This window comes from Rhinopithecus roxellana, chromosome 6, assembly GCF_007565055.1.
Source record: "Rhinopithecus roxellana isolate Shanxi Qingling chromosome 6, ASM756505v1, whole genome shotgun sequence".
Lineage (NCBI taxonomy): Eukaryota > Metazoa > Chordata > Mammalia > Primates > Cercopithecidae > Rhinopithecus > Rhinopithecus roxellana.
Genome location: NC_044554.1, coordinates 81,151,600 through 81,177,548, shown reverse-complemented (window position 1 = coordinate 81,177,548; position 25,949 = coordinate 81,151,600). Strand labels below are relative to the sequence as shown.

Sequence of the window (25,949 nt, the reverse complement as noted above, 5' to 3'; positions counted from 1 at the left end):
AGGCAGGAATGAAATCCACAAGCAGACAGCCCGGTGCCACTCCCTTGGCCTAGTAGTTAAAGATCGACCCCTGACCTAATCGGTAATGTTATCTATAGATTACAGACATTGTATAGAAAAGCACGACCAAAATCCCTGGCCTGTTCTGTTCTGTTCTAATTACCGGTGCATGCAGCCCCCAGTCACATACCCCCTGCTTGCTCAATTGATCATAACCCTCTCAGGTGGACCCCCTTAGAGTTGTGAGTCCTTAAAAGGGATACGAATTGCTCACTCAGGGAGCTTGGTTGTTGGAGACGTGAGTCTTGCCAAAGCTCCCAGCTGAATAAAGCCCCTTCCTTCTTTAACTCAGTGTCTGAGGGGTTTTATCCATGGCTTGTCCTGCTACAGTTCCAGTGGCTTTTTTCTGTTATTGTTGTTATTAATTCTTTTGGATTTTCTACGTATACAGTCATGTCATCTGCAAGCAGATTCCTTCCTAGTCTGTATGCCTTCAATTTTCTTTCTTGTCTTACTGCCTTCCAGTAAAACGATGAATAGAAATGGTGAGAGGGGATATTCTCGCCATATTCTCATCTTAGAAAGCATTTAGTTTCCCTCCATTAGGTATGTTAAGCTGTGGGTATTTTGCAAATTTTTTTAAATCAGACTGAGGAAGTTGTCTTCTACTGCCAGTTTACTGAGAGTTTTTTTTTAAAAAAAAAAAAAAAACAGGAGTAGGTGTTAGACTTAAATAATTGTTCTGCATCAATTTATATGATTATATAATTTTTCTTCTTTATCCTGTTGATTTGATGAATTTCATGAATTCATTTTGGAACACTAAAACAGCCTTGTATATCCGGAAAAAAACCAATGTGGTTTTAGTATATAATTCTTTTCATTCATTACTGAATTCAATGTGCTAATATTTGTTGGGGACTTACACATTTATATTCATGAGAAATACTGGTCTGTAATTTCCTTTTTCTATAATGTCTTTGTCTGGGTCTGGTATTCAAGTAATGCTGGCCTACAGAACGAGTTAGAAAATGTTCCTTCTGCTTCTGTCTTCTGGAAGAGATTGTAGAGAACTGGTGTAATTTCTTCCTTAAATTGTTTGGTAGAATTCACCAGTGTATGCATCTGGATCTGGTGCTTTCTGTTTCAGAAGATTATTAATTATCGATTCAACTTTAATAAATCTAGATCTATTCAGAATAATTATTTGTATTTATTCACAGTTCTACTGTGGAAAAGGAGAGTGCAGGGCTGACGGGAGAAGAAGAGAGGGTGCAACTAGGGAGGAAGGTGGGGGCTGGTGGGGGAGGGACTGGGCTGCTGAGGAGGTGGGCCAGTGGGGAGGGTAATGGAGCAGAGGCAGGGTAAGGGTTCTTGGGGGAGGTGTCTAGCAGGGCAGTGCTGGGGCTGGAGGAAGCTCCAGTGAGCAGCCTTCTGTGCTGACTTTCCCTAGGAGATTGTGTCTGGAGAGAACCAGCCATGGAGAGAACCAGTCACAGACAAAAATAGCACTCAAGCTGCTCCCATAATCCAACACAGAGGGCAAACAAACTCCAGTGTGGAACCTACCCAGTGTCCCAAAGCAGTTTAGAGAAGGGCTGGGACCCATTCCCCAAGCAGGCAGCTCCAAGCTGTACTCACCTTGGTCCCCGAGGTAGGCGCTAGCCCCACAGCAGCCATGTAGGTGCTCCCAATGGTCTTGATCTTCTCTATGTCCTTGTAAAAGTCTTTTTCCATGAGCTTTGTTTAAAACATAAAACTGTTAAACATGACATAACATTTGAGAAAAGTTGCTGCAGCCATCAGCCACCAGGAGGAACAGCAGAGCCAATGAACACATTCAGGCAAGCAATGTGTCTTCTTTGCTTTGGGCAGACAAGTTCTAGGACTACGCTGGCAAGAAGAGGTAAGGACGGTACAGGACACATTCCTGTCCCCAACAGGTGAGCTCGCAGCCACCAGGAGAATCGGGTCCAATGACAAGGGGTGGTGGGGCTGCCACAGTGCCTGGCTGGCTGTGGCGGGGGCCTGGAGACACCCACCTGCCTGCTCATCTGTAGACAAGGGCCTGGAGGTGTCCACCTGCCTGTCCATCTGTAGACAAGGGCCTGGAGGTGTCCACCTGCCTGTCCATCTGTAGACAAGGGTGCCCGCCTGCCTGTCCATCTGTAGACAAGGGTGCCCGCCTGCCTGTCCATCTGTAGACAAGGGTGCCCGCCTGCCTCTCTATCTGTAGATAAGGGCCTGGAGGCACCCACCTGCCTGCCCATCTATAGATGAGGCTGCCCAGCCTGGCCACTGTAGATGTCCCAGCCCTGACATTCACAACATGGAGGACAAGCACCCAGCCCCACCTGGTTGCCCTGGTCCCCCATCCTAGGGTCAAGACCCCCTTCTCTCCTGTGATAGTTGGTCTGGATCCCAAAGGAAGCAGAATGCCTGTTCTTCCTGGGATTTGCTTTCTCTCATTCCAGCTACAAAGAATGTGACATATTGTGAGACACACAGAATTTAATTAGGTGAAGGGGTATCCTGGTCACTCGTCAGTAGGATGCACCAGCACACCCAGGTGGGGTCAGGATGGCGATGCTGGGCCTCACCTCGTCAAAGTCGGCAATGATCTCGTTGAGAAGCCGCAGACACTCTACCCCCATGTTGTTGCCGTCCAGCTCGATGTAGAAGTCATTAAAGTTGGGGATGGAGGCAAACATGACGCCCACCTGGGAGTAGGACTGGTAGTAGAGGTCCTGGAAGTTCAAAGGATAGGTCAGGAAGGGTGAGTCAGGCAAGTGCCGAGGGCGTGGTGGGAGTAGTGCCGGGCTAGTGCTGGCCAGGTGCAGGCTGGGTGCTCACCATGTTCCGAGGGTTGGACATGAGGAAGTGCTGGGCGACGTGGGCTGGCAGGAGGTTGAAGAGGATGCGCCTGTTGTCCAGCTTCACCTTCTCCATGTCCTCTCGCTCCTCCTCTGCCTGGGGCATCATGAGCCTCCGTTAGTCCCATCCACTCACGCTGCCTTCACTTGTCCCCACCGCACGCTTCTTTCTAAACATGCAAACTGGACTCCAGGTGTGCTGATGGTCTACACACATGCTCCTGTCCCTCCTCCCCACTGGATGCAAGACTAGATCCATGTTACTGGGTCGGGAAGATCTGCAGATGTCTGCCTAAGTCACCACCTCATCTGCTAGAATGTCCAAAGGACAAACTACGGCTTCACCTCATTTCCAGGGTCTGCCCTGCCCTCCGCTACTTCCTAGGGACCAGATGCTACAGCGACTCTTTCTCAGGCACGTGCCCATCCACAGGCTCCACCAGCCCCCAGGCAGCTCCCAATGTGCCCCGCAGGGCACCTGTCCTAGAATGCCTCATGCCCAAGTGGGGCAGACACCTTCCTAAGGCTCCTGTTCCCTCTGGAATCTCTCTGGTCTTCACTACAGCCCACATCCCTCCGGGCACTGAGACAAGTAGAACCCTGCAGGGACCTGGGGCAGGGGCAGATCCAGGGCCAATGAGCTCATCTGAGCGCTGACTTCCAGCCCCCTGGGGCAAGGAGTAACGACCCAAAGGGTCCCACCATGGGGACACGGCAGAGCAGATGGCAGGAGCAGGTGAGTCCCAGCCCACTTACTGCTAGCTGTAGGACCCTGCAGAGACTGATTAAGCCGACAACAAAGGCCACATTCATGGACCACTGTGAGGGCTCAAGAAGTGCTCTTGGCAAGGCGCAGCGCAGCCCTAGGAGGCAGAAGCCACTGGAGTCCCTGTTTTCCCTCACACAAAACCCAACTTCTGTAAGGAGTGAAGCTTGGGGAATATTCTAAGTATGTGTTAGCATTTATGGAGGCATCAAACTCTTGAATGTAGTAAAAACTGTGCAATGACTGCCCTTGTGGAGTGGCCCATGGCCTGGCCACTGCAAGCCATGGTTTGGAGGCCAGCTCCCCTGGTTCATGTCCTCCTAGATGACTGGTGACCCGGCCAGCAGATGCAGCCTCACTGTGCCATGGTTTCCTTGTTGTAAAATGGGTGTAACACACCCACTTTTAGAGGGAATACTTGTAGGGTTGTACTTAACAAGGGCTGAGGGGACAGCACGCCCCACAGTAAGCCTAAAAGGCACAGCTGCTTTCTGGCAGTACTGATATTATCAGAGCTGAGTTGGCCAAGAACAGGCCACTAGACTGCACACAATGATCCCACCAGCTAAAACAAAGAAGTGGAGATTTCCAAGGATAGAGGTGAGGAGGCCCCGAGCCTTGAGGGCCAGGTACGAGGATGGGGGTATGTGTGAAGCCAGGCAGGGTATGCAGGGCAGGCCTAGTGCAAGTGTGTTCCGGGAAGACAATGCCAGTGAATCAGGGTGACCCATGGAGACAGACAGCACCAGCTGTTTCTTCCTGTCCCTTAAGGAGCGTAGACCAGATAAGGAAGAAGCAGATGAGGACAAAAGAAACCCAGGGACCATAACCTTCCCAGTCAGACCAGAGCTGGAGTCTGGCTGCCCAGATGGGCTGGAGCCGGGCTCTGCCTACGCAGCAGCTATCCGGGCATGGTGCTGACTTACGCTGGGTCATGCTCAAAGGTCAGAAACCTTCAATTTCCAGCCTCAGATGGTCTCTGGCGCTGCTTTCAACTCAAGTTCCCATCAATAATGACATTCTGGACAAACACCTCTCTATGGGACCCACATTATTAATTATGTGTTAACACATCAGGCTCCAATATACACAAAAGAAAGGTTTGTAAAGGGTGACATAAACAGAAAGTAAAGAATATTTTCTTAAATAATAGCTTTGTTTTATTTATTAGTGGCACAAAAATTTCTGCTCTCTCCAAGATACTATTGTTAATGTTAATAGTATTTTAGTGAAAACAATGTAACTAAATATGCTTTGATTAAAAACCATAATCTAAGTTTATGGCACTGTGAATAAAAAATTTGCATCTACATTCTGCTTATTTCCACACTTGGATTAATGGGCTATCAGAGCTGCTGTCCTTCCGAAATCGTCATATATCTCTTAATCCATCCACAAATGCAAAGGTCTTTGTTGAAATTTGACTGGGAAACATCCATCTTTCCCTGTGCCACTTATTTTCATGAACCAAGCACAAATTATATTGTTATATATTTTAACAAATGTGATGAAAATCCACTGAAATTCTCAGTCTATAAGATTTTCCCACCAGGAAACTCTATTTTTAAGAAAGAGTAGTGGGCACCACACATTATTCCTGTCAACAAAATCACGTGTCCATCCAACATGTTCAGAATGTTCTCTTTATGGCACAGTTTCTTTAAAAAGGCATTTCCCTTCTCAAGTGTCCTTCTGTTTCAGAAATCACTGACCAGTATGCCTCTAGTGATAGTTACATGACGCTCAGAGAGTTCACAGCCTAGAGTGCTTGTCATTTGGAAAAGAGAACAAAATAACAAACAGCATAACTTGGCAACTCCCCGTGTGCCGACATGTGCTATGAGTGACTCCCACAGTCATCCTGACAATCTTCTATCTAACTAACAAGACCAGTAACCTCAGAACCTGGAATCAATAACGTGTTTACTACAAGGGTACAGCCAAGGGAGGGTGGTCCTGTCCTCATTCTGTCTCGGAAGTGATGTCCCTGCCTCCCTCCTGCAAGTGACACAGGGCATCTGGCCAGTGTCAGGTCAGCACTGCCAGTTCATTCTTCAACATCAGGAAAGAACATTTCTTAATTCTCAGATACAATCACTATAAGTAGACTTTCTGATGCCCTCTCCCCAAACCTCACTGAACCATCCGGTGTCCTGAGGTGCACACACCCCTCTTTGCGGGCATCTCAGGGTCCACAAATACCTCCTTTTGGGAAAGTGCAAAAGGAAAGGAACTTCTCCAAGCATAGCAGCAGCTAAGACAATAGTCTTCAGCCCCCAGGTTAGAGGAACTTAGTCTCTAACTTTGGGGCGGAAATGCTTCATGTTCAGCTTCTTTGACACTTGGTTTTCCCTTAAGCAAGAGGCACTCTGTGACCCATGCCACCGGGACACAGAAAGATCAGAGCAAGCAAGTAAGAGGTGATGCACGTCTCTGCATGGTGTCACTGTTCCAAGGATGGATGAATCCTGAGATTCAGGGTGGCCCGCGCTGGGCAGGCTGGGCAAGGTGCATGTGTCCAGAGTGGCCCCATAACTGTTGTCAAGCGGGCAGAAACACCAGAGGGGTAGAGCTGCATGCCCTGACCCAGTGAGTCTCCCTGAAATGGATGCCAGTGGCTTCTCTCCTTCCTGCAGGGCTCTGGGGTAGAAGTCCCTAAGGCTCACCACTGACTTTCAGGGACAAAGAGGATTGTGCAGACCCAGACCCTGAAGACCAGGGAGACCAAGGGGGCTTCCGGCTGGACCCTCAGTGGCCAGCCTCGACTTCACAGCCCCCCTTCTGTACTGCGGGACTGAGGAAGCTCCAGGGTCCACGGGCCTGACTCTTGGAGGACAACGATGACATGACCCTCTCGTTGAACTGCAGCAGACATATAGTGAGAAGAGGACTCGCCCTCTCTGATGAACACTACTGACACCCTCAGGAGGCCTGCGACTGCAGCGCAACCTAGCCCAACTCAGAGTGCCAGGAGTAGGCAGCAGTTCTACAGGGCTGAACTCTGGAATATTTCCCAGTTTTCCACTCTCCTTCCCTCCCACGTAGCTAGATCCCTGATGTGCCCCTATGAACTACCAGCCTCCCACCCTCCCGTCCCCCAGCAGAGGCGCACGCCCGCCGCATGTTCTCCACCTTGTCCGCGGCTCTCTCTCCGGCTACTGGGGAGGTTGCTTTGATAGTTCCCTCAAATATCAGTATTCCAAGAAGCATTTTTAGAGGTCATCTTACCTCTAAAGTAATTAATGAATCCAGTCTACCTCGTCTCCTTGAGCAGGTATCTGCATTTCCTTGAACACCTCACAGAGATGGCGGACTCACTACTGTACATGTCAGCTTCATCCAACCTCAAACTTTCAAGCTGCTGGACAACATACGTTGAATGAAAATCTCCCTCCCTGGATCTTTTGTCCAGAGGCCCTGGTTCTGTCCTCAGTGTGCTCCAGAGACCAGCTGTACCAGGATGGGAGGACTGAAAAGGCCTCACCCTACGTCCTACTTTCAGTTTCTTTGGTCACTCCTCTTACTGGTGACTGGTTTGAAGGTCCCTCTCTGCCTGGATGTCCAGGCAAGCTGGGCTGTGGCTAAGGACTCTCCTAGGCAGGGTACTGGGCAAGGCTTTAGCCAAATGTAGGGCTCCCAGCAAACTCCCCAGGCCTCTCACCATGAGCTGGTACTCAACTGGCTGTCCCTGCTCTGTGCTCAAAAGACTGTACTTTAAACACAGAATGACCATTCAGTTTTATTTTGTGCAGTTTTTTTCTATCAATTCAGCGACTGCAGTGAGCATAGAACCTGAGCCTACCAGGGTCCCTCTGGTGCCAGCTCCTAGCTCTGTGTTCTTCTCAAACTGTAGGACCATGGTCATGCACGAAAATGACCAGCTTGATGGGAGGGTGAGGCATGGAGAGAGGTCTCAGCTCCCACTGAGCTTTGTGCAGCCACCTCAGGGACCACGTATCATGAACACATGCCTGCTTCTCACTAATTATTTTTCCAGCCAACGCACAGACTTTACAAGCACTGTTTACAGCATAGGGCAGGCTGAGTGTGGTGCAGGTGTTCTTAAGCCTCCAACTCAGTGTCCTTGTTCACCCAGCACCCAGTTCAGCACTTTAGACCCACCAAGTCCTGCCAATGCCATCCCTAACCCCAGGCCTCTCATGTAGGCCCCTGCTGCCTGCTGCTCCAATCAGCTCCACTTCCCTTTTAGCTCAAAACGGATGAAAAGCTCTTTTTAGATCAAAAATGCATTTCATTAAGGCTTCATGATGAGAAATGTGATTTACATTATTCTACTACATTAAAGAGAAATCTTAATTTTAAATTTGAACAATTAAATGAATTAAAAATGTTATCCCTGACTCTTACTAGAAAATGAGAGAATAAATCTTCAAATGCTGTAGTTACAACGTGTGGATGTAGGTATGCACATGTACATGTTCCACCCTGCCCTGGGAAGTCCATGAGTGGTGTGTGTGTGTGTGTGTGTGTCTGTAAAGTATGTGTGTTTGTGTGTGCATGCACACATGCATGTGTGCCTTCTATAAAATACTTGGCAGCTTGTTACATTTCTCTTTCCAAGAAATAAAAAGGCAGACCACACCCTCATGATGTGTTTGTCCCATTCATGGCCCCGTGGTGTAAATGAGGCTGTGGTGATGTCATAGCTGGGGGAATCGGAGTTCATGAGCTGCATGGCAAATCAGCTCGAATATACCAGGACTATCCAACATCCACCCCCAACAGAAATGCTGGAACCGGCGGCGGTGAATGCAGAGGCTGGCTCTGTTTCTGACAACGAAGTCTTTACTCCTAAGGAGCTTCTGAGCTGAAAGTCTTGCTGTGCTGAAATGCTTGGTAGTTCTTCATTTGTTAGGATGAGTCAACGTAGTAGTTGAAGGCAGGGCTGTGTCCAGTATTTCAGACAGGAAGCAAGATGGGGATGCCACTTTAAAAGGTAAAGAGGGCCGGGCGCAGTGGTTCACGCCTGTAATCCCAGCACTTTGGGAGGCTGAGGCGGGCGGATCACCTAAGGTCAGGAGTTCGAGACCAACCTGACCAACACAGAGAAACCCCATCTCTACTAAAAATACAAAATTAGCCAGGCGTGGTGGCGCACGCCTGTAATCCCAGCTATTCGGGAGGCTGAGGCAGGAGAATCACTTGAACCCGGGAGGGAGAGGTTGCGGTGAGCCAAGATTGTGCCATTGCACTCCAGCCTGGGCAACAAGACAAAATTTCGTCTCAAAAAAAAAAAAAAAAAAAAAGGTAAAGAGAGCTCGCACTAACAGTGAAGCTATGAGGCTGCAGTGGGCACAGCTGGTCCTGCTCCTGGGAGATCTGCTCTCAGTGATCCATGAGGTCCACCCTCACTGTACACGGAGGGAAACTGAGGCTGGGAAGACAGCATCCAGCCTCCATAAGCAGAAGACACACTGTCTGTCTAACGAAGTGAAGGCCCTGTGAGAGTCCTCTTTCCTAGCTTTGAATTTCCACTTACACCAACATAAAATGTGGGGGTAGGATCTGCTGGAAATTGATCAAGCTCATTTTCAGTGACTGAAGTTTCCAGGGTAAAATATCAGACATTGAAACCAGAGAATTACTGAAATTATCCTTTTCAGAAAAGTCAGCATTTCTTGCCACAGTGAAAGGCCTGGTCCAATGCTACCTCCTCCAGGAAGTCCTCTTCAGCCCCTTAATTAGAATAAATTACTCCTTTCTGAGGAGCAGACAACACCTGCCCAGGGCCTTCATGGCATTCTGTCTTCCACTCTCCTTATCGAGTCTCCTCTCCTCTCCTCCCTTGACTAGCAGCAGCAGCCTGTGGGCATGTCTGTGTTAACTCACCTGCAAGATGCGGCAGAGCCTAGGGAGAAGCACAGGCCTCAGAGCTGAGGAGGCCACTGTGAATTTACCCACTCAGAATGTGAGGGAGGCCATCCTATAGGGGAGCACTCTGAAGCTGAAAGGTCCTGGGGAGGGCTGAGAGCCTGGCCCTGAGCACATGTTGCCAGCACAAGCTCCCTTGTTTTCCACAACCACTAGCCAGGCAAGAGTGGCCCTGGTCACTCCACATGGACACTAACTGTGCTAAACATGTGTGTCTTTGTGATTACAAATGTAACACAAACTGTTGTAGAAAATCTGGATTTTTCATTGCACACACACATACAGAAAAAAATGCAGAGCAGCCACACTCCATGATGAAGAGATGTCCTAGGGGATGTCTCGTGGGTCTGCTGTTTCAGACAGCCTCTGGTGCCTTAAAGCAGAAGGATCCATTTCCTCATCAGAAAGTCTGGAGTTACCCACATTTCTCGAACCAGGGAGGAATTGAGGTGCTATGTTCCACACTCTTGAGAACACTGAGGTGCCTGCATTAGCAGAACTGAGTTCCGTAGGCTGGTCATAGATAAGCAAAACTGCTGTGATCAAGTTAGGGCCTGCAGGTGAACTTCACACGCTCAAGCCCAACACAGCATTGAGACACACCACAGACATCTTCTTTCTTGTTGCACGGTGACTGCCACACTGCTACCACACTGCTCTCCACAAACAGCCCACACTGTGGGCAGAAAGCAACTTCTGGGGTCTTTGGAGCTTTTGCTCTATGTTAAAGTTATGCTGGGTCCTTCTAACCCAGATCTAACCTTTCAGAGAAACCCTCCACCCACAAATGCATATGAAATCTTGACTGCTGTGGAGGGAGAAGCATAGGCCTCAGAGCTGAGGACTTCTAATTCTTGGCTGTGTTCACAGGATTCTGCCTAAAGACAGCTCTCACCAGAAAGCCATTCCACTCTGGAAGGTACTTGGCAGGAGAAGGCTTCTGAGACATGCTCTGCATGGCATCCATGAGAGTGCCCATTTAGGGTTTGGCAGATTTCGGTTCTGACCTTTGGCCGTTTACTTTGGCCCTCACCTGTTACATGGGGATAATGACCAGTTTTGGGGTCAAAGACACTTAAATGGCCACATGAAGTTCCACTTCTGGAAAAGATGGAGTAATAGGGATTCAATTTGCCCTCCTAGGAGCAACAAGCAGACCACACAAACTATACAAAACAGCAGCTTTCCAAATACTGTACGGGAGGCAATGATAGATAGTGATCCTTGAGTGATGGGAATAAGTGATGAGGCCTACAATGGCCCAGCATACTGCTGGGAGAGTTTCCAGGCCGCAGATAGAGGCAGTGCATGTGGAGCCTGGGGATCTCGCAGATTTGACAAGGCTAGGGGGCTTGGAAGCCCAAGGCAGCTTGAGTTCAAAGGGAAAATACCAGACAGAACAGAGTGTTTGGGTCTCTTCAAGTCTCTAGTTGAGTACTGATTAGCATAGGCTAGAGAAAGAATCATCTAGGGATTAGCACAGGTTAGGGAAAGGACTGTAGGGAACAACCCCCAAAGTTCATACAATGCTGAGAATCGTTCCTACCTCCATTGGCAAGAACAAAAAACCTTATAATTCACCAGGCATCAGGTAAAGCACTGAAAAGGTGTTGCCTCAACTGAGATCCAGATTTGGTAAGTCTTTGTGAGCTTAATATTTCTTTTATTTTGAAATATTCAATTGACGAACAAAAACCGTATCTTTCCAAGGGTTTTGGACAAAATTAGTCTAAGAATTAATGCTCCTCTGGTTGCCTCAGGAGTGGACAAAATTAGTCTGAGAATTAATGCTCCTCTGGTTTTTCTTAACAAAGGTGAAAGACAAGACCCAAAGGAACTGTATCCTTCCCTGTAAGTTGTCAATTCTATTGAGATAAAACTGATTATAACACTTCCCTGTTATTTTATTCCTTAAACATTTATAGAAACTGGTCTCTATTATTTAATTTCTTCTGATTACTTTTGGTTTAATTTCCTCCTTTCTGGCTTCTTAGGGTGATTTGAGAGAGTCCTTTCTTCTTTTCTAATATAGGTGCTTTGTTTTATACATTTTCCTCCAAGTACTGCTTTAGCTGAACCCCACAAATGTTGATCTCATATGTAGTTTCATTTGGCTCATATTACTTTCTAATTTTCCTTTTGATTTCTTCTTTGAACCAAAAGTTATTAAGAAGTATATTCTTTAGTTTGAGGATTTCTCAGAGATCTTTCTGTTATGGACTTCTAATTTAACTATATTGTAGTTAAGGAACATACTTTGTATGATTTGAATCCTTTTGAATTTCTTGAGATTTGCTGTATTGTTCCTATTCATGTGTCCTTGAATAGAATGCATATTCTGTTGCTGTTGGATGGTATGTTTTATAAATGTCAATTAAGTCAAGTTGGTTGACAGTGTTCTTAAGTGTTGTAATCCTCACTGATTTTCTGTCTAGTAATTCTATCCCTTTTTGAAAGGGATGTTGGAAACTCCAACTATAATTATAGATAGAAGAATTTCTTGCAGTTCTATCAATTTTTACTTTAGGTATTTTGATATCTGTTTTAGGTACATAAATGTTTAGGACTATGTCCTCTTGATAAATTGACCCCTATATTACCCTTTAAAATTACTGAAAGACCCTTTTTCTTCTTTGACTAACATTTAATTTCTTGCTCTTGAGATCCAGATTTGGTAAGTCTTTGTGTACTTAGTATTTCTTTTATTTTGAAATATTTAATTGACAAACAAAAACCATATATATCCAAGGTGTGCAATGTGATGGTTTCCTATATGTATACATTGCATAACAACTACTACAATCAAATTACTTAACACATCTATCACCACCCACAGTTACCATTTGTGTGTGCCCAGGGTTGGGGAAGTGAGAACACTTAAAATCTGCTATCTTACCAAATCTCAAGTACACAATACAGTATTATGAACTGATTTTTAAAAATAACAATAAAAACAAAGATCTCAGGAGACAGACACACTTACCCCACCTAGAACTCTACCCTGCCCTTGGCTAATTCCTACTCATCCTTTAAGCCTCAGGGGTGAGGTATTATATTTAAATGATATCACATCCACCTGCCTGGGTCAGGGTCCTGTCTACATTTTACATGGCATGCCCTTCACTGTATTGAAATTTTCTGTGGCTCGTGTTTGATTCCTTTAACAGCCCATGAGCACCCAAGGGCGGGGGTTACACCTCAACCATGTGAGCATCCCCAGCACAGGATTAGGTCTACTTTAGTGCCCAATAAGCACCTGTTGGATGAGGCAGGTGGTAACACTATGTGCATAGGTCCAGAGTGGATGCCTGCCAGAGGCTGAGTGTGCACTCTCAGATGGGCAAAGGGTGTGTTTCCAGTGGGTGTGGGGCCGGATGGATGTGGGGTCCTGAGGTTGCACACCAAGGTTTGGCTCCTTAGGGGTTTCCACAGAAGTGTGCTGCAGGATGCAGCTGGGATACATCTGGAACCATCTGTCCCTCCATAAAAGCTGTTTGTGAGGATGTACTCACCCAAAGGCCAGATGTGAAACCTATGGGCAGTAACAGAGAACAAGATGACGACTAACAAGCATACAACATTTCGGGGTCTAAGAAGCATGATGACCATGGCTTTATATGACATAAACACCTCCACAACCCCCTGAGACAAGTGTTACTGTCACATATGTGAAGACAAGTGACCAGAGTAAGAGGTGGAACCAGGTCTCTAACTTGGCTTCTGCCACCAGGAATTCCATGTCTGTGCCATGACCACATCTTAGGAAACCTTCCCTCTAAATGTTAATAATGCCAACTGCAAAATGGGAATTACCATCAAATTAAGCATTTATTGGTAGAGAAATAAGTTGTTTTAACTGCATTCTATACTAAATAGCATAAACATTGAAATTATAATTGCCATGATGATTATCTACTGAATGCAAAGAAAGAAATGACACCGGAACAAAAGCATACAAAAGTTACAGGCGAAGAGGTTGAAAATGCCTCCCAAGGGAAAAGCCTCTTTGTGCAGGTTTGAACAACCAATCCAGTCTCTGTAAATAATTAACCTACCTAGTGTTTGGCCTGGCAATTTTGCAATAGTTTGAGGCACTCTAATGTTTGTACTACATACCTAAATGTCCAAGGGCAAACAGGCAAACTCTAGAAAGTTCTGTGTTTTGCTAGGGTTATTTCGGGAAAGCAGGCGGCATTTGTTGTTACCTATCTGCAGACAAACATGGCAGTGGACTCCATTTGGGCAACCCTTTCTTGTGACACGCATGCACAAAGATCCGCAGACTTGCCCGGGCTACCCCAAGGTCCAGGAATGCATTCTAGCCCTAAAATTACCGGTATGCTCACTGGGCATTGCTAGGGGGTGTCAATGGATGGAGAACGACATGGCAGGGTCAAATATTGCATTTAATAACATTTAAAAGAACACCAAAGCCAAGAAAAAGCCATGTCAACCCAGATGAGGGAAAATGTCTCTCCCAGAAGTATCCCTCAACTGGAAGAGTCACAGCCAAGGCCCAACTCTGCTGTCTGAGGGACGAGCCAATCAGGCACCCTAGTGAATAACCTAGAAACCCCAGATCTCACGGGCCCGGGCTGTTCCAGTCTTTCTAGCTCATCCCAAGTCCATTCTTCTCAAGCTCTGAGTAGGTTTTTGCAACTAAAAGATCTGAACCCGAGAGGCCAGCTGACGGCTGGGTCAACATATCCTCCCAGACCAGCCAGCTGGATCACCCTGGATAGCCAGCCGGAGACAAACTAAGACCAAATTCAGCAATACAGCCCATCATAAAGAAGTTCTTTTCCCATTACCTGGTGTGGCTTTAGCAAACTGCAGCTGGCCAGGTCTCCCTTCTAGCGCAAGTATGTGCTGTATCTGCAGTCCATTCCCCACTGGTTCTGTCCCAGGAAGGCCCGTCCAAGGACTCTACCAACAGGCTCCTGGGCCTCCTACTTCCGGCCAGGTTTGGCCAATGGGGAGCAGGAGCAGGGGCCAGTAGCGAGGGAGAAGAGCATTCCTGGTTCTTCTTGGCATGGTTGCTGCGGACTGGCTGTGTCTCTCGGCTGAAGGTGGTGAATCCTGTCAGGCAGCCCTCCCTTTTCCCTGATTCTAGTGCCCGTTCCCACTGTGGCTGCCCCAGGTGCCACATCAGCCTGGGGCACTCCTGTACCTCCCCCTGTCTTTCAAATTGTCCAAGCATCATAAGGGCTCCTGAACTCACCCCTCAGAGTGTGCCCTCTGCTGTCAGCGCAGGCTGTGATACATGCACAGCCCCCTGGAGACCCACTCTGCACCCTCACTTGATGGCCAACTGTGGCCAGACTCCGCACGACCACTTCTGAGGTGCCCTCCTGCCAACCCCTGACCATGCAAGTTGCTTTCCTCAGGGACCCTGTGGGTCACAGGGCTCCCACCTGCCTCCTGGGCTCTGTGTCACACTCCACTGTCAGACCACCTTTGGAGACAGGGATCAGGGCCTATCGCCCTCCCTTTGCAGCTCTACTGCCCACAGGGGGCCTGGAGGGAGCACTGGCCCCTATGATTGGGCTCTGACTCCTCTTACAGTTTTTGCTGAAGAACTCCCTCTTTCTGCCATGTTCCTTGTCCCTTTCCCCTCAACCCCATCCCTCATCCTCTCGTAGCTGAATCTGAAGCATCGCACAAGGCCCAGAGAAACACTGGCTCTTCTCCAGTATGCCTGGCTTTGCTTCCTCACAAACCCACTGTGGCTGCAGTCAGGCCCTCTGGTGTGAGGACTCACTTCCCACCACAGCCTGCATTCCTCTGGTGATAAGTCAGATTCAGATGTTGATACGGTTTGGGTACCTGTCCCCGCCAAATCTCATGCTGAAATGTAACCCTAGTGTTGGAGGTGGGGTCTGGTGGGAGGTGTGTGGGTCATGGAGGCAGATCCCTCATGGCTTGGTGCCGTTCTCACGCTAGAGTTCTCGTGATAGTCAAGAGTTCTCGCAAGATCCAGTTGTTTTAAAGTGTGTGGCACCTTCCCCCATAACCCCTTGCTCCTGCTCTCACCATGTGACATGTATGTTCACGCTTTGCCTTCAGCTATGAGGAAAAGCTCCCTGAAGCCTTCCCAGAAGCCAAGCAGACGCTGGTGCCTGTTGGTACGGCCTGTAGAACTGTGAGCCAATTAAACCTCTTTTCTTTATGAATTACCCAGTCTCAGATATTCCTTTATAGCAGTACAAGAACAGCTTAATGCAGATGTATTTATGCCCCCATCAGGGTCCCCTCCCACTCCACAGCAGGAATTAGGGCCTGTTCTGTCCAGACAGCCCTGCTGACAGCGAGCCCACCACACAGCAGCACTTCCCCAGGAGGGGCCAAAGGGCAAGGATTCTCAGCAACCCCTGCCCACTCCGGAACCTGGAATTCAGGTATGCAGTGAAGACAGCGCCAGATCATGAGTCCCTCGGGAATCTGGGTCTTCCCCACCTGCAAGGCTAGCTCAGAGCTCCATCTAGTAGGATACAGGAATGCCTTCTGCCCAGAACAGGCACTAACTAAATACACAGGCTGAAGAATAAATGAAATGGGAAAATCCACAGACGGGGTAGACTGGTAGTTGCCTAGGGTTTGGGGGTTGAGGAGAAATGGGGAGTGTTAACTGATGAGGATGGGTTTCTTTTGACAGAGATAAAAATATTATAATATTGATTATAGTAATGGTTGCAGAACTGTGAGTATACTGAAAACCACTGTTCACTAAACAAGTGAATTGTGTTATGTGAAATATATCTCAATAAAGCTATTATACAGTGAAGGAAAAAATAAGCCATGTTTTTCACCAAGCATTTGTGAACACATGTATATAGATACACATACAGACTGTGTGTGTGTGTGTGTGATGTATGTATATGTTCTTTCTTTTGCTTACTCAAATCAACAACACAATTTACATCACTTTAAATATGCCTTTAAATACGCATCCTGCCCTGTCATGCTGACATAAACCCACTGAGATGCTTCTGTCTTTTCCAGATGAATAAAACTAGAGGAAACAACTGTGTTCATGTTTTTCATGAGTGAAAACTTGCCTCTGGATGCTCCTCACGCCTACCCTTCATCCCACTCTAACCCTCCCTCCCAGAAAGAGATCCCCCCAAAAAATGGCTCACCACAGAGTTTAACAGGCTGCTAGACGAAGGGCTGCTCAGCCTCACCAAGCACCTACTTTGCACAAGGCCTGTGGCCAAGGACATCAGGAAGAGAATTTCAGTTATTTCTTGCACACCTGGATTAGGGTTCTCACCCCCATTTTAATGCTGAAGCAGAAAGACAGCTTGACCTATGACTGGTTAAAGTCACACAGACCCTACATGGAGTTGCCAGAATTCAGGACAAAGACTACTTGATGCCAGGCCCAACCTTTGTCACCCCTGCTACTGCTGACCAGGGTTTTGGTCACTTAACTGCATGGCTTGATGCCCAGTCAGCCTCAGGAACAAGGACAAGAAATTGACAGGCTTCCCAACTCGAGCAGCAAGCCTGGTCCTGCTCCTACAGTGAGCCCTCAGCTGGTCCTGGCCATGCTTCCTCCTGGCCACCCTCTGGGCTGTGCCTGTCTGGTGTCTGCACCCCAACTCTGGGTGGTGCCTGCCTTCAGTACTGGCTGCAGAGTAGGCCTAGGGTAAAAATGCTCCTGTCCTGCCTGGCCCCAGACACAGCACTCTCCACAGGTTCAGAGCCGACCCAAAGGTCACACAGATGGCAGCTAGATCCCAGCTCAGCCAGCTTCTGGCTGCTGCCCGACTCTGGCATGTTACTCTAGTGGCCCCTGCTTTCTTGTCTGTAATTCCAGCTCCCAGGCAGTGCTGTTCTGAAGACTGCATGAGATCAAATAGCTCCAACACTGAAGAGCTAAAGGTGTCAAAATAAGACTGTCTCTTGCTAAAGCTAATATTCATCAGCCTTCATTCCTGATTTTCAGGGGAGGAAACCTAGGAGGAGCAATTTTCCCAGGGTGAAACAGTTTGCAAATCCCACAAATGGGATTTGAACCCAAGTAACCTGGTCCTGAATGCTTGTCCAGAGGCCTGTGGAGTATGGAGTTGGTGTGAAGATGCTCACACCAGCCCCCACACGCTGCCTTGGCCCCGGCCATGGGGTGGACACAGGTACGCCCCTGCTGTGGCTCTGTGGCAGGAACTCAAGGTGAATATCTGGCAGTCACTGCCAGGATCATGTCCAAACAGAAAGCCACCTACTGACTTCAGGAAAGCATTACTCCTCTCCAGCCTGGTACCCAGATGTTCGGGACCTGACGCCAGTTCACATGTTTGCTACTCCATGGAGTCTCCCAAAGAGGGGTGCTTACGCCTCTTGCGTCAGAATTTCCCAGGGTACATGTAAAAATATAGACGTCCAGCCCCCACCTGCTGACCTACTAAATTTGGAGTAGGTGGTGAGAGTTTTGGCATTTTCTTGTGTTTCCCAATGACCCTGATGAGACCTGCTGCCACCACCCAGCCCTGCAGAGGCTGAGCCCCTCTGCACCACCACTGCACACACTGTTCAGGGAAGGGGGACTCAATGCCTCGAGAAAGAGCCGCACTCTGACCACCAGGCAGGTCTCCATCACATGCACCCCACAACCTTCTGAACTGTCTTCCCACAGGGCGTGGCTCCCACTCCCTGCACCCCCCAGCACAGGTTTCCTCCATCCCCGGACAGTGCCTGGCCTTGCACGCTGCTGAGGAGGGCCCTTCGAAGGCCATACGGTGTGTGGGTGTCTGATGTTTGCCCCCGCCAGATGTTTGCTGGAGGCTGCTTCCTCCTCCAAATCCCCCACCGCCAGAAAGCAGAAAGGGCTCGTCTTACCTGTGCAGCCCAGAGGTAGTCCAGCCTCAGCCTGATGTCCACCTGCCTGGCATGCAGGGCCAGCGCACAGGAGAAGAGCAGGATGGCCACAATTGGCTCATAGCTGCGCCCGGAGATGGTACCACCCCTGGGGGAAGATGAGGAAGAAAAGCCAAGTGAGTGCCAAGCTTCCAGGGCAAGACTCTGCCACCAAACCCAAGAACCGTTCAGAGTGACCCTCAGGGGGTGACACCCAAAAACAGCTTGCTGGGATTTACCCTGGCCAAGAGTCACTTGCTAGAACTTGGGTTGAAGAAAAACCGTCACCAAACTGAAAAATTTGTATGTAATTCATCTTGACTAGTTCTGGAATCAGAAGCCTATAATGCATATCTATACACACAGATTCAGTAGCATCTCTGCCTAGGCCTTTTTCTCGAGGAGCCACACACTTACCCAGTCCTGGTGTATCCACTGAGCTCCAGTACGAGGATGTAGGACGTGGTAAGCCCGGACAGCAGGATCATTTTTGGCAAGGAGGACACCCGAAAAAATATGGCTAGCGGGAGGGTGCCCACCAGGCAGCAGAGCAGGGCATGGTGCGTAGACTCGCAGGGCAGGGTGGGCAGGGCTGTGCGCTGGCCCCCGGATGCAAGGACTACCAGGGAACTGTTGGGCTTGGAGCTCCAGGCCCAGGGCAGGCAGCCCACCTGGGAAGGGAGGGGTCACAGGGGCTTAGGGAAGGGCGGGTGAGGACCTGCAGTCCCTAAGCATGCTCAGGTATCCCTCTTCAAGCAGGTCTCCCAAGGTTTTGCTCTGACCCACCCCCAGTGCCACCACACCAAGCTGCAGACCTCATGGCATCTCACAGCACTTAAAGGCTCCCCACTGGTTGCCAGAGCAGGCAAGAGGCTCCAGGGAGGACCAGGTGGGATCAGTCCTGCCTGCTTTCCAGCCCAGCGGCTCCAACCTGCTACTCCTGCCCCCAGTTCCAATCTGTTACTCCTGCCCCAGCTCCAACCTGTTCCTCCTGCCCCCAGCTCTGTCCTGTTAATCATGCCCCCAGCTCTATCCTATTCCTCCTGCCCCAAGCTCTGTACTGTTCCTCCTGCCTCCAGCTCCATCCTGTTACTCCTGCCTTCTTCTATCCTGTTACTCCTGTCCCACTTCTATCCTGTTACTCCCGCCCATTTCAATCCTTTCACTCCAACCCCCAGCTCCATCCTGTTCCTCCTGCCCCATCTCTGTCCTGTTTTTCCACCCCTGCTTCTGTCCTCTGCACTGTATGAAGAAGCCAGGCTCCTTTCACCAGGAAGAGTTTGCATTTTCCTCTGCTAAGTAAAGTCTCTTGTTCCCTTGCTTCTCGGGGCCCCATGCCTGTTCCAGATGTCTCTGCTGAACTCCCTGTCTCTGCAGCCCTGGGTCCTGGCCTCTAGGCTGGTCCTCCATGTCATGCCCTCTCCCACGCCAGTGCATGCTGCAAGCTGGAGATGCTCACCACACATCCTTGGGCTACTGAGTAGATTAAGACCACTATGAAAATACACAGGACAGTGCGAATCTGAATCGTCAGGCACCCTGGAAAACACTGAATAAGAAATGTTAATTTAGAAAATACCCTCTGATTACCAAGGTGAGTCACATGCACAGTTAATACTTCCTACAGTGGAATGTGCAGATGACCTGCAAGCTGCTAGGTCCACACCCGTTATTCACCCTCCTCACAGGTCTCTTGGCTGTTTTCATTTGTTTATTCTCCCAGGTGAAAAGCTGTCAAAGTTAAAAACGTCTTTAAATTACAAAGTCTTTAAATTACAAAGAGTAATACTTCCCTTCCTTCCACCCGCATTGTAACGTTGATTGGCACTGAAGTTAACTGGATAGATTAACTTGGTATTTTCATTATATTGAATTCTTCCATTTCAGAAATGGTACAAATTTCCATTCATTTGTATCTTCTTTGATATGCTCTAAACAAATTTTATTATTTTGCTCACTAGGCTTTATGGAGTTCTTAAGTTATTAGAAATTTTATTTTAAATCTATTTATTATAAAGACATTTTGAAATCACCAAAAAGTGATTTCATGGATAAAAGTAAGAAGTCCTTTTTACACTTAACACTTCTGAAAGTATAAATATAAACTAAAATTAATACCCACAGGGGCCTTACAGAAAACAACTCACCCTGCTAGAGGCCCCGACTAGCTGGGCTGCCCTTCGCAGGCTACACGGTTATTCCTTTAACCCCCACATGAGGTCAGATCATTACTATCTCCGCTCTACAGTTGAGAAAAAGGTGGCACAACTGCCACCCAGTCCAGTATCACTTCTTCTATGGAAAAGGACAGGGCAGTGTGTCCCACCTCACCCAGCTGGTGGGTTATGGATCTGGGATCCAGTTCTAGGTTTCCTAAGTCCCAAGAGACCACTGGGTATTTCACCAACCCCGTGGTCTCTGCTGATCTCAGAACTGCTGCTCTGCAGCGGTGTGAGGCTCAAACACTTTACTGACCATGGCTCACTGCACTTCCCTCCTGGTCCCATCTTGGCCTCTGGGCAAGACGTGGGCGCAAGTCCTTGATCCCCACTGCAGCCTCCCATCATCTGCTTCCCCTACTTCCACCTGGTGTGAGCTCGGTGTTCTAAGGGAGGCCACCAGAGCCACTGGCAGGGCCCCATGCAGGAGCCATACCACAGGCCTGGGAACAAGATTTTGGAGCAAGATCCTGCCATCTTTTGCAGGTAACTATTCTCCTTCTGAGAAAGGCTCTTGGCTTGCTGCTGGGCCTAAGTAGAGCCTGAACCCTTACCTGTAAGCCACCAAGTTACCGTATGACCTGAACTGCCCATCATGAACTGGGTGTTACCTGACCCACCCAGCCATAAAGCTAGGTGTGAACAGCAGCCCTCCATCATCCAATGAAAGTGCTAATATATATGATCAGCTCTGAGCAGACCCTTAAGGCACAAGTAAGTGACATGACAAAGTGGCCCCAATGACCATAGTCTCCAGTCCTGCTACCCTGCCTTCTCTCTCCCGGTCTGCACCTATGGCCTCATGGGGAGCTCCCTCTGATTAGGTGACAGAGTAAGAGAAGCTCAGGCCTTGTGGCAGCTGCAACACTTCAGTCCATGTGACACAGCCCTGAGGGACAATGGTGAAGGGAAATCCTCCCAGTGGGCAGAACTTTGGGCAGTTCTCCTGGGTGGGCACTTTGCTTCCAAGGAGAAATGGCGAGATGTACAGTCATATACTGATTCATGAGCTGTGGACAATGGTTTGGTTGGATGGTCAGGAAGTTGGGAAAGACATGGTTGGAAAATTAGTGACAAGGGGGTCTGGGGAAAAAGTATGTAGATAAACCTCTCCGAGTGGGTGAAAAATGTTAAGATACTTGTGTCCCATGTGAACGTTCACCAAAGGGTGACCTGAGCAGGGGAGAATTTGAATCCAGTGGATAGGACGACCCCTACTGTGGACACCAGTCACTCTATTTCCTCAGCCACTCCTGTCATCCCAATGGGCTCATGGACAAAGTGGCCATGGTGGCACTTCGGGAGATGATGTCACCTGAGGATGAGAGGGAGAAAAAGCAGGTACCATTTCCTGACCGTCTGCACTCACAGGGGCTAGAATGAAGCCCTTGGGCTGTCTCTGGTGGTGCTACACTCCCCTCTGTGCGGCGAGGCTCCCTTCCCCCCAACTTAAGGATCTCTGCCAAGGTTCTCTCTTTTCTTCAAAGCCATCTAGGTTAACTCAAGTATCATAACTGGAGGAAATCTTCCTTCCACCACCTCCCATCTTCCACACCTTGGCTTGGGGACCTATGATGGGATGTGGCCTCTACCCTAGCCAGCCTGGGTGCACGCAACGCGCTCCTGAGCCTGTCCCATCCGCCTCCCTTAGAGCTCTAGGAAGACGAGAAGGAGGATAAGGAAAACAGGGCTTAAATGCAGGTCCGTGAGCACCAGGCCAGGGTGAGAGGAGTGGGAGCAGCTTATCCGAGGCACACCCAGCCACCTTGTGGACCACATCGTGCCCACGTCCCCAGGGTCCTGCCAAGGGTCTCTGAATGTGCCTGACGCCTTGACCTCAGCCTGCCCCACCTGCAGCACCCCGGGGTCCAGCCAGTGCGCACCTCCCGGGCTTCTACCTCTCCTCTGCCTGCTCCTGATGTTCTCCAGCCCAGCCATCCAAACCTCAGCCTGCAATCCAGACAGAAAAAGTCCACATCCTGCCCCAGATATTCCTTTTCAACTCTCAGCAGGACCCTTGGGTAAACTCTGCCACCCTCCACAGATGACAAAGACAGACTCTGCATGCCCTCCCCACCAAGACGGACAGGATTAGGCACCTCCCCACCCTGATTCCCAGGATGAGCTCCACCCACTGCCCCACCCCAACTCAGTCTTCTCTGTCTCATCTGACTTCAGAACACTCCAACTGAGTGTGTGCTTGCCAGGCCCTGCTCCACAGGCTTTGCACAAATGAGTTCACTGAATCCTCATGTCAAGCCAATGAGGTGGGGGGCATCATCACCGCCATTTCACAGAGGGCAACCCTGGGCCCAGAGAACTGGAGCCCAAGCCTGGAGTTGGCACACCCCCAACGGATGTGGATGGGGAAGCCAGATAGGGGTGAAGATCCCAAGGGGCCATGGAGCTGCCACACTGCCCTGGGCACCCTGGCTCTGGACACTGTCAATGTCAGGGAGGGAAACATTTCTACTCGGCCTTCTTGGGGATGTGTTCTGGAACTAACCCTGGCTGCATGACCCGCCACATCCACTCAGGCCACAATGGTCTTCTGCTGGGTGGCCCTGACCTACCCTCTGCTGGCCTCCTGTAAACCTCCCTCACCTCCATCCCCACAGCCATTCGCACAGGCCTCTTCCCTGGCCTAGGGTCAGCAGGGATGCTCAGAGCCCGGTGCAGAGCCTGCGAACAGGAGCCAAAATACTTGTGATTCAATCAAACCTTGACCCAGTACACACTGGCTGTGAGCTGAATCCCCTCTCCTGTCCTAGCTGACAAGTCTGGGTGCTCAGTCTCCACTCTGCTTCCTCCATATCAGCAGTAAGCACCACTGATGGCGCTCCCAGGAAAGCTGGACCCCCACTGCTTTTCAAGCCTTACACTTTCAAACCACATACTTAGGAAAAAATGCTCTATGCTCGCTCACAGAAGAGGGTGAGAAGGGAGAGTGAATATTCAGAAGGAAAGGAGCTAGTGGCATCCAAGGCAGACTCCACCAAGAGAACAACACACTGGAATCCAGAAGAAGCTCCATGGGGGTAATTGCAGGCTAGCCTCTTTTAATGTCAGCACCTGAAAGTATTCTGGCCAAAGTTCCCAGCCATGAGGGCAGCTCCCTTATTAACAAAAGGGAGATGATTCTGGGCAGACATCTCAGTGCCCCACTTCCACAGATCATGTGTTTTTTAGAACCAAGAGGTTTCTAAATTTTAATATTATTTTTATGGACAGATTGGGTACAGGTTTTGCTTCCTGTTTTCATGAGCACATATCTTAGCCTGCCTGAGTCTGTTTTCCTCACATGGGGGAAAGGGGCTGACCCATCTCACCACCAGGCTTGCGAGGCTCTTGTGGAGTCACAGAAAGCAGTGTACATCCACTCACAAGAATCAGTATTCCTGGGCTGGGACCTCTGGCCAGAGCTTTCCAGGCTGGTGCATTCCTTGGCTTCTGCTTTGCGGTTGCTCTTCTTGCCCAATGGCTTTTCACATTTTCTGCATATCTTACACTATTTGTACACCACTGGGTAGGCACACTGGTTCCCACCATTGAGGACAAAGGAATAGGCTTTAAAAACTGTCATCCATCTGTCCTGCATTCACTTGAAATTATATGAAAAACAGCAATCTTACTTGAAGTGCTAAATTTTAAAATTTGCCAAACCAAATGTCACTTAATCTATAAAAGTCGAAGAAATAGGAATGAAGTTTTAATAGTTAGCATTTTTTAAATTTAAAAACTCAAGATAGTACCTATGAATAATGACAAAGTTAAACAAATGAAACTAGATTTAATCTTTTCAAAAAGTTGCTGTTTTCAATCATTATGCAAAAATAACACTGGGTCTGCCAGAAGTGACACCCCGGGGTCGGCTGAGGAAAACGAGCCATTTAGAAATGAAGGTGGGAAATGTGACGAAGGAATGAAGGCTTAAGAACTATAGAGTCCTCCCAAGTGAGCCACAGATAGTACAAGGCCGCAAAGCTCAGGTCTTTCCTGCAAAAGCCCACAGGACAAAAGCAGATGAGGCATCAGGGCCCAGACAGCACAATGTACCTGGAAAATGTCACCCCTCTCCAAAGTCTGTGACATAAACGCAGAATAAACATCCCTCTTCTGTCCTGCTGCTAGACTCTCCATTCCAGAACAGGATTGGTATCTGGTGCTCATTTGTTTAATCAGTACCAATCACCAGTCTATTGTGCCCACTGGGCACACTCCCAGAGGAGCGCATATGCCCAGTGCAGAACTGGGTCTTCATGAGCATCTGCTATGTGAGCAGACTCTTTCTTCCTGTCGAGGCGGATAAGGGAACAGAACAGCCTCCCCCATCCCACCCCATTCCACCCCATCCCACCCAGTGGGCAGGCAGAGGCCACCCACATACATGGACCAGGTGATAAACAGGTGGAAGACACAGGCCACCCTCATACCTGAATCAGGTGATATGCAGGTAGAGGACACAGGACACCCACATACCTGGACCAGGTGATACGCAGGTAGAGGACACGGGTCACCCACATACCTGGACCCAGGTGATGTGCAGGCAGAGGACACATGCCATCCCCATACCTGACCAAGTGATATGCAGGTACAGGACACGGGCCACTCACATACCTGGACCCGGGTGATATGCAGGTAGAGGACACAGGCCACCCACATACCTGAAACAGGTGATGTTCAGATACAGGACACGGGCCACCCAAATACCTGGACCTGGGTGATGTACAGGTATAGGACACAGGACACCCACATACCTGGACCCGGGTGATGTGCAGGTACAGGACACAGGCCACCAGGAAGCAGATGCAGAATACTAGCAGGAGCAGGACGGCCACACTCCTGGGGGACAGAAAACATGAGGGTCACTGATAGGTGGGGATCAGGAGAGGTGGACCCAAGAGATGGCTGAGAATTGGCCCCTCCCTCCACATCCCCTGTGCCCTCAGGAGGAAGCAGCATCGTTAACCTGGATGCCTGTCACTCAGGTCTTTGGGGACTGACATAGCTGGTTCTCTTTTTTAGGAGAGGGCCTGCCACTCGGGTCTCTGGGGACTGACATGGCTGGTTCTCTTTTTTAGAAAAGGGCATCTGGGGTTCCTGAGTGAGAAGGGGGCCCCTCCTGAGTTTACCTCCCACTTCTCCTACCCCCACTGCAGAGATCTAGCTTAGGCTGAGAATCACAGAACTTTTCTGGAAGCCTTTTTCCTCATGATGGAAAGACAGGAGTTTCCCCGACTTTGCAGAGCTATTCTCTAGCTGGGCTTTGTCTGGGAAGGACATTTTTAGAAAACGCTTAAATCCCAAATAGGCCCATGAGGCACGCTGCTGAGTTCAGTG

The 25,949-nt window shown here is 49.1% G+C and overlaps 1 protein-coding gene across 1 annotated transcript in view; it reads right to left on the bottom strand.

The window, feature by feature from the left end:
• Positions 1–25,949, bottom strand: part of ADCY1 (adenylate cyclase 1) — a 140,829-nt gene that overhangs the window by 13,203 nt on the left and 101,677 nt on the right. The window contains exons 11-17 of the mRNA XM_010374596.2: positions 25,367–25,451; positions 19,850–19,939; positions 18,808–19,061; positions 18,373–18,499; positions 2,854–2,970; positions 2,601–2,747; positions 1,642–1,740 (exon numbers count right to left, since the gene is read on the bottom strand). Of these exons, the coding sequence (XP_010372898.2) occupies positions 1,642–1,740; positions 2,601–2,747; positions 2,854–2,970; positions 18,373–18,499; positions 18,808–19,061; positions 19,850–19,939; positions 25,367–25,451 (919 nt within the window). The remainder of the gene's footprint in view (positions 1–1,641; positions 1,741–2,600; positions 2,748–2,853; positions 2,971–18,372; positions 18,500–18,807; positions 19,062–19,849; positions 19,940–25,366; positions 25,452–25,949) is intronic.